The 7,926-nt window shown below is 36.4% G+C and overlaps 1 protein-coding gene across 1 annotated transcript in view; it reads right to left on the bottom strand.

Moving 5' to 3' along the window:
* Positions 1–1,983: 1,983 nt before the first annotated feature.
* The window catches only part of LOC100373851 (cholinesterase-like), a 34,116-nt gene continuing 28,173 nt past the window's right edge, over positions 1,984–7,926 (bottom strand). Inside the window, exon 10 of the mRNA XM_002732181.4 lies at positions 1,984–2,707. Within this exon, the coding sequence (XP_002732227.3) occupies positions 1,984–2,707 (724 nt within the window). The remainder of the gene's footprint in view (positions 2,708–7,926) is intronic.

Raw genomic sequence — 7,926 nt, 5'->3', positions numbered from 1 at the left:
GCGTTACCCTGGACATTTTGTGAATGTCTGATTAAAAGTAACATCAATGGGTAAAATACGAGAAAATGCACTGCTAAACGTCGCCTATGTTTCGATTGACACACGTACGATGATGTAACATGCTTTCAAAAAATCATTCAGTGAGCAATGTAATTTCACAAACACAAAATCGATAAAATTAATTTTATAATAAAAAATGATTAGTTCATTAATATATTTTACACAATTTCAAAATGCATTATTAAAATGTTCCACTGAAACTGAAAATAATCTGAAGAAGGAATTAAAGTAACTCGTATGCCAAGTGAAGCGTAATGAATTGAAACTTCAACTGTGGCTACAACATGACAGGGTTATTTATACCCATATATCACTAGCGAACCCATACTGTGAAAATACATTCACTTTAAAAGCTTAATGTCACATATAAATAATATCCTTTTGTGGACGAATCCCTTGACCTGAGACAACTGTTATAAGTTATGTTTCGTGTCTTCATACATCAATGTAACACTCTCGGTAAATATTTAAATCACGTTTTGTAAAAATGTGTCATTATAAATTGAACTGAAACTAATTAAATTATTGTTAATAGTCAGCATGTTCATCTATGACTGTACAGGAAGTAAACATATCATTGAGCATAAATACATAATTCCTAGTTGTTGAGGATGATAAAAACTAGGACATTGTTCCAGTTGTAAATGCTCATTAGTAAATCAAATTGCATTTACTTAATGCTATGAAAACACTACAATATATATATATATATCCGTATATGAATTGCCAACACCCCGGATGACATTGGAAGTCATTGACCTTCCACGTTCGCGACATCAGATCAATATGGTGTCGGTTTATGAAAGAGAGCAAATAAGCCCACACAAGCCGTTAATCATGTAAATAATTTATAAATAATGCCAACATTCATTTTTAAACAAGGCGATACTATTAACTACTGTTAATTCAGGCATCCCTTTCGCTGGCCAGGGACATCTCAGCGGGTTAAATTGATTTATATTAGTGTATATGTAGTTTACGTGCCACATAGACATGTCTGTCCTGCGTATTTTGATAGAGTGCACCATGAACTTTAATAAACGAAAACAGATGTGATGTGTCTTCAATCATATTATGTTTGTTTTGTATCTCGTCAGTCAAATATTTTGTTCTGAACACTTTTCTTATTTCTTTTAGAATTATTGATCACATAGCATTCTACATTGTTAGTAAATCTTCCTTAGTATTAAAACGCTACAAAATAGGCCAAATAATAACAGTCACATTTTATTTAATACACATGCCTCTTATTAAGAAAACCTGTAATGGTTTTAATCACGCTGCAGTTTATAACAATCATATATCAGTATTTTCACAGTACGCTAGTATCTAACACAAGTATAATATTGTGACCATGGTTTTTTTGATGCACTTCTCATCCATCTTATAATGGATTGTATGCAAACACATCAGTGTATTAGTTTTAAACCATATGGTGCAATGTTAATAATCAAACGGGGTTAATAACCTTCAAACTAATAGAAACAACAGTCAACGAACCATGCGGTCAAATATGCAAATGAAGTGCATATAATTTAATCCGTACTTATACTCATGTATGGATTTACATTGTGTTTCTAGAATCGTGTACAACTAAATTGTTATGATAATAATGGCGAATTAATGCAAGTGACTATATATGCTCGTCCACGTTGCAAATATCGCATTCATTCATGAGAACTTCCAGTGGAACACATTGGCGGAGTCGATAAAACCATTGAGACAGGGTGCGTGCCCACCTAGTCATTACATGGTTATTTGTGGGGGTGGGGGGGGTAGTATAACGTAGAGAGGTGTGCGTCTGCTTATATAATGGCAAGGCGCATTAGACGTGGTCGTCGCACGAATTAGGTGTTTTGGATTTGTATGTTTGTAATGTGTACAATATTAGTACAGTATTTATTAATGAAATATGTTAACTTTTTATTTTTCACCGTACATGCTATATAGTATGTAACGACGATATTTGTTGATGACGTATTTGTAACGACGATATTTGTTGATGACATACTCGTAACGACGACATTTGTTGATGACATACTCGTAACGACGATATTTGTTGATGCCATACTCGTAACGACGATATTTGTTGATGACATACTCGTAACGACGATATTTGTTGATGACATACTCGTAACGACGATATTTGTTGATGACATACTCGTAACGACGACATTTGTTGATGACATACTCGTAACGACGATATTTGTTGATGACATACTCGTAACGGCGATATTTGTTGATGACATACTCGTAACAACGATATTTGTTGAGGAAATACTCGTAACGATGGTATTTGTTTATGACGTACTCGTAACGACGATATTTGTTGATGAAATACTCGTAACGATGGTATTTGTTGATGACATACTCGTAACGACGATATTTGTTGATGAAATACTCGTAACGATGGTATTTGTTGATGACATACTTGTAACGACGATATTTGTTGATGACATAGTCGTAACGATGGTATTTGTTGATGACATACTTGTAACGACGATATTTGTTGAGGAAATACTTGTAACGGCGATATTTGTTGAGGAAATACTCGTAACGATGGTATTTGTTGAGGACATACTTGTAACGACGATATTTGTTGATGACATAGTCGTAACGACGATATATGCAATTTTTTGCATATGTACTGATTGATACAAAATTAATGGCAATATTTCAATTATGAATCAGATACACGTGTCAGATTTTGCAATTGAATCACATATTACTCACATCTCGCCAGTCAATTAGAGGAACGTGTTAACACTAGATAGAATTATACTGATCACAAATATTCCCTGATGTGTTCAATGTATTGCAGGCAAGAGAGTATGTGACTTAAATTCAACTTACAAGTGACCAATGGCAAAGAATTATTCAGGATTTTTAACACATTCTTTGAAAATCGACATATTTTGTTGAGTATAGATCCACCTTTTAAACATCGGATGTGTTAAGGCTGTAATTTAACTAATTCCTATGTAATATAGTAGTTTGTTTTCAAATTATGTGGCTTATAAATGTAAAAACAATGATTTGCAAGTGGTTTACTGTATTTATTCAGAATCTTGTTTCATGAATGTTTTGACGCAACAAAGTTGTGTGTTCCCCTAAAATCTGATTCATCAAGAAATGTCGACACACTAAACTTCATGCATATTAGAACAAAATGAAATGTTATAATATCGACGTATGCTGTACATTTGTTCACGACTAGACTCACTCAATGTGTTATAAGTACCCAGTAAAAATATCTCTAGCAACAATTTAATATTCCTAGATAGTGCCATTACGTAAAATGTATAAATAGACAAATTCATTGCCTCATATACATTGTAAATCAGAAGAAAAAAATCATCCTTTTCAATAAAATACACTGTTTAAATTGAAATCACACGATTTACTAGTAAATAAAAACGCGTGTATTATGTTAAAAAATATCTGTATTTTCATTCAAAACAGTTTTTAGTAGTGTTGGAAAAGTGTTTGTCGGTGTAATTAAACACTTTTTGATGATAATGAAACACATTGTAAACACAACAAATAATTAAATAAACATAATATTAAGGTTCTTATTGATATCTTATTTATGGACAAATTTAATCAACTTAATTCAAGCAGTTCTAACACAAGTTAGTTAAAAGAAATTAAACTATAGTGCTTCGAACGTTGGGGAATCGTAGGTGCGCAATATGGTCTATATGCTAGGTAGACGACCACCGAAGGTCGCTTAATTCAATACATAATGAGACAGTTATGACATCATCTCATTCAGGATATGGTTTTATGATGTTCTGAATTTATTAGATTACAACACCAGATTGTGGAAGAATTGATTATATGTACTACCTTATGATCTCACCAAACTATAGGTACAACTGGTAATAAAGACAAGTGTCGACGACTGATGAAGTTTGATATTCTGCAATTGATGAATGTTGACTGTGGTTCGAATTGTTCAACCTAAAACACCCGTCAATACACGTGTTATAATATGTGTTTGTATACGACATATACATAGGCAGTGTGTCAACCTAAAACACCCGTCAATACACGTGTTATAATATGTGTTTGTATACGACATATACACAGGCAGTGTGTCAATCTAAAACACCCGTCAATACATGTGTTATAATATGTGTTTGTATACGACATATACACAGGCAGTGTGTCAATCTAAAACACCCGTCAATACATGTGTTATAATATGTGTTTGTATACGACATATACACAGGCAGTGTGTCAATCTAAAACATCCGTCAATACATGTGTTATAATATGTGTTTGTATACGACATATACACAGACAGTGTGTCAACCTAAAACACTCGATTGTATATGTTTCTTAAGCGTCTATATGTACGACATGTACACAAGTTCATAATAGTAAAACCTTTATTGAGTTTTGACTTGAAGTATTCGGAAAACAAGGACACTTTTAGAAGGCTACGGTAGAAACTCATAATATACCAAATGCTTATTATCGACTGTAAACAGCATATTTATTAGAAAAAGGAAAGAAAAAAATGCCCACATACGTCACAATTGCAGCAGATATACCGTGAACGTAGCGATAATTTTGTCAATTTGTTATTTTCAATATTTAATAGAAGCTATAGCATCGCCTGGAATACGAATTACTAATGTTATGGTGAAATGGATGAACATAACAAACTTTGATGGCAGATAATCAACAGTTCATTTTCGTTATAGCTTTCATACTATTCTAATACCTGTGAGAATTTGTGTATATTCGAAACGAGCTACTATAAGTCTCTAATAATACATAACTATTTTATTATTATTTAGAAATGTCATAAATACAATAGTCAAACTAATATTGAGCGACCATTTAGATTGCTATTTTTGAGACGACGACGACGATGCTCACAATGAACTCAAGTATGATATGTTGATCATTCTAGTAACCAGTATCTTGTGCGCATGCTCATTCAACTCATGTTCATATCGATTATTGCAAATATACGTTTAAAATACCACACTACCACGTTTAACGTGTGATTTTAAAAAATGGTAAAATAAATAAGCAAACCATTGGGCAAATAGAAAGGTGAATGGAGTTAGTACATATATGCAGATCCAACTATTTCTTATTTTTTATTTTTACTATTATTTGCACTACTACTTGTCTCCAGTTATTTGATGTGCTAGGGGAGACAGTACAAATGTAGTGTTGTAATATCACTCATTGTCGCATACGACTTATTTACCACTTCCGTGTCACTGAGAATGTTCTAGAACCGTACTGTGTCTGGGTGGAATATTCTAGATTTTGTTTAGAAACTGGTTGAATAGGTAATAGAACACTGTAGGGGGCAATAGAAGGTAATGGAACATTCTAGAAATTTGTAGTAAGTTCTAGACTCATTATGTATGCTGATGTAATGGTCTATTTATAGACAGTGGGGGTATATATAGGGGAGTTGTTCAGCACTGAGTTCAGATCGGAGATCTCGTTGAATTGTATTGGAGTTTAAGTATCTAGTTATTGAAGTAGTGGAGTTTTACCGCGTTATTGTACTTGATGTTTGCAGAGTATAATAATACCAGTACCAATTGAAACCTCATCTGTTGGCTCCGTGTTTGTATGTTATCATCGCCGCCAGGGAAGTCTTCATGTTACTGTTGCCATTTTGGTATTTGAACCATCACACCTGTACTATACCAATTACGGTAATATTACGTTGCGTGTGACATCTTGGGCTCGTCCGGGAACAGTGAAGACATATAGAAGACAACATGGCCAGCGAGATGAAAGATATGTCGAAACAAGAGTTGATGGAATGGGCGGATGAACTGGGAATGACTGGAGAAGACAAAAGGAAATTTATTTTGGAGCAATTGAGTTCTCAGCGGGCTGACAGACAAGCGGCGAGGGAAGAGAGAAAGGCAAAAATGGAAATAGAAGTAGAGGTGAGGAAAATGGAGATTGAGGAAAGAAAGGAAAAGTTACGGCTGGAAGCGGAAGCAGAACAGCGAGAAAAGGAAAGGGAAGCAGAGGTAAGGAAAATGGAGATTGAGGAAAGAAAGGAAAAGTTACGGCTGGAAGCGGAAGCAGAACAGCGGGAAAAGGAAAGAGAGTTTGAGTTGAGCAGATTAGAGCTGCAAGCAGCAATGCCGGGGTTCCAACAGGCTGATTTTGGCGGTCAACGAAATGTGGTCAGTGATGCACAGTCATTAAAGTTGCCTGCATTTGTTGATGGTAAGGACGAACTTGATAGTTATTTATTGCGGTTTGAGAGGTTTGCAACGAATGCGAGTTGGCATAGAGATGGATGGGCCACAAAATTGAGTGCGCTGTTGACTGGTAGAGCACTGGAAGTATATTCCAGGATGTCCGACACTGATGCAGTTGACTATGATCGTGTGAAGGTGGCGCTGTTGACAAGATACGATTTCACAGAGGATGGGTACAGGAAGCGATTCCGTGAAATTAAACCTGAATGTTCCGAGAGTCCTGACCAGTTAATTGTGTGGCTTAAGAATTATTTTGCTAAATGGGTTGAGTTGTCAGGCACTGCAGCAACATATGATTGTGTTACCGACTTGATGGTGAAGGAGCAGTTTATTGGTGCCTGTACAAGAGATCTTGCAGTTTATCTTAAAGAAAGAGCACCCAAAGATTTAGATGAGTTGGCAGTAATAGCAAAGCAGTACCTAGTGGCACAACAGTTATCCACAAAGGACCAGGTGAGGTGTAACGATAATATGACTGCCATTAGAAATACTGATGTGGGACAGGGTAGTAGTATCCGGTGTTATGTATGTCAGGGTGTTGGTCTTCGAGCAGCACAATGTCCATCCCGCGTTACTGATGTCAACCATGACAAAGGTGAACAGTGCCGTCAGTGTGGTGCCATAGGACATGTGGCTAAGTTCTGCCGTAGTGGACAACACAGCGGTCAAGAAAGAAAGAGTGTCAAACCCGGCACTACTACTGGTGCATCTGCAGTGGTTAAATAGGAGTCTAATATCAGTGCTAGATGTGCTGTTCAAATTAACAGTGATGTGCTTAAAATGATTGAGAAGGACCATTTGTTGTTGGCATCAGGGGAGCAGTTAAAGGTTGTGAATGGTGCATGTATGGAACGGAGTGGCGTTGTGGAGGACAGGACTTTGCCTGTGGGTCAAGGGAAGGTTGGTGACACAGCTGTGACCATGTTGAGAGACACTGAATGTAATGGCATTATAGTCGAGAAGAGCTTGGTACCAGATGACCAGTATACAAAAAAGATGGGTCATATATTGATGGTTGATCGTACTGTAAGAAGGGTTCCAGTCGCCATGGTGAAAATTGATACGCCATATTTGAGAGGCACGGTTGAAGCATTATGTGTGCAGGACCCAATCTATGAGTTAATTGTTGGGAATATGCCCGGAGCAAGACCACCAGATGACCCGGATCCAGTGTGGAATGTGAGTGGAGCAGTAACAACCAGAGCGCAAGTGAAGAAATCTGGTAAGGAGCACTTGTAACAAAAGACAAATTAATCGAGATGCAGCAAGCAGACTCATCGTTGAAGAAGTATTATAATAAGAGAGAACCATAAGTGAGAGGGCACCATACAACTGAGTTCCAGGTATATGGAGGCTTGCTATATTGTGTGTATCGGGATCGTTCAGTTCCAGGAGGCAAGACGGTACGTCAAGTGGTTGTGCCGAAACTGTTAAGGACTCGTGTTATGGAGATTGCCCATGATTCAATATTTGGTGGACACATGGGGATAAAGAAAACAGAAGACCGGATTGTGACTAGCATTTATTGGCCTGGGCTACATCAAGATGTTACCAGTTTTTGTAGATCGTGTGATGTGTGCCAGAAGACTGTTTCAAAGGGATCAGTTGT

This window comes from Saccoglossus kowalevskii, chromosome 8 (genome assembly GCF_978046115.1).
Source record: "Saccoglossus kowalevskii chromosome 8, keSacKowa6.1, whole genome shotgun sequence".
Lineage (NCBI taxonomy): Eukaryota > Metazoa > Hemichordata > Enteropneusta > Harrimaniidae > Saccoglossus > Saccoglossus kowalevskii.
Note: the sequence above shows the minus strand (reverse complement) of the source record. Positions and strands in the feature narration are given on the sequence as shown.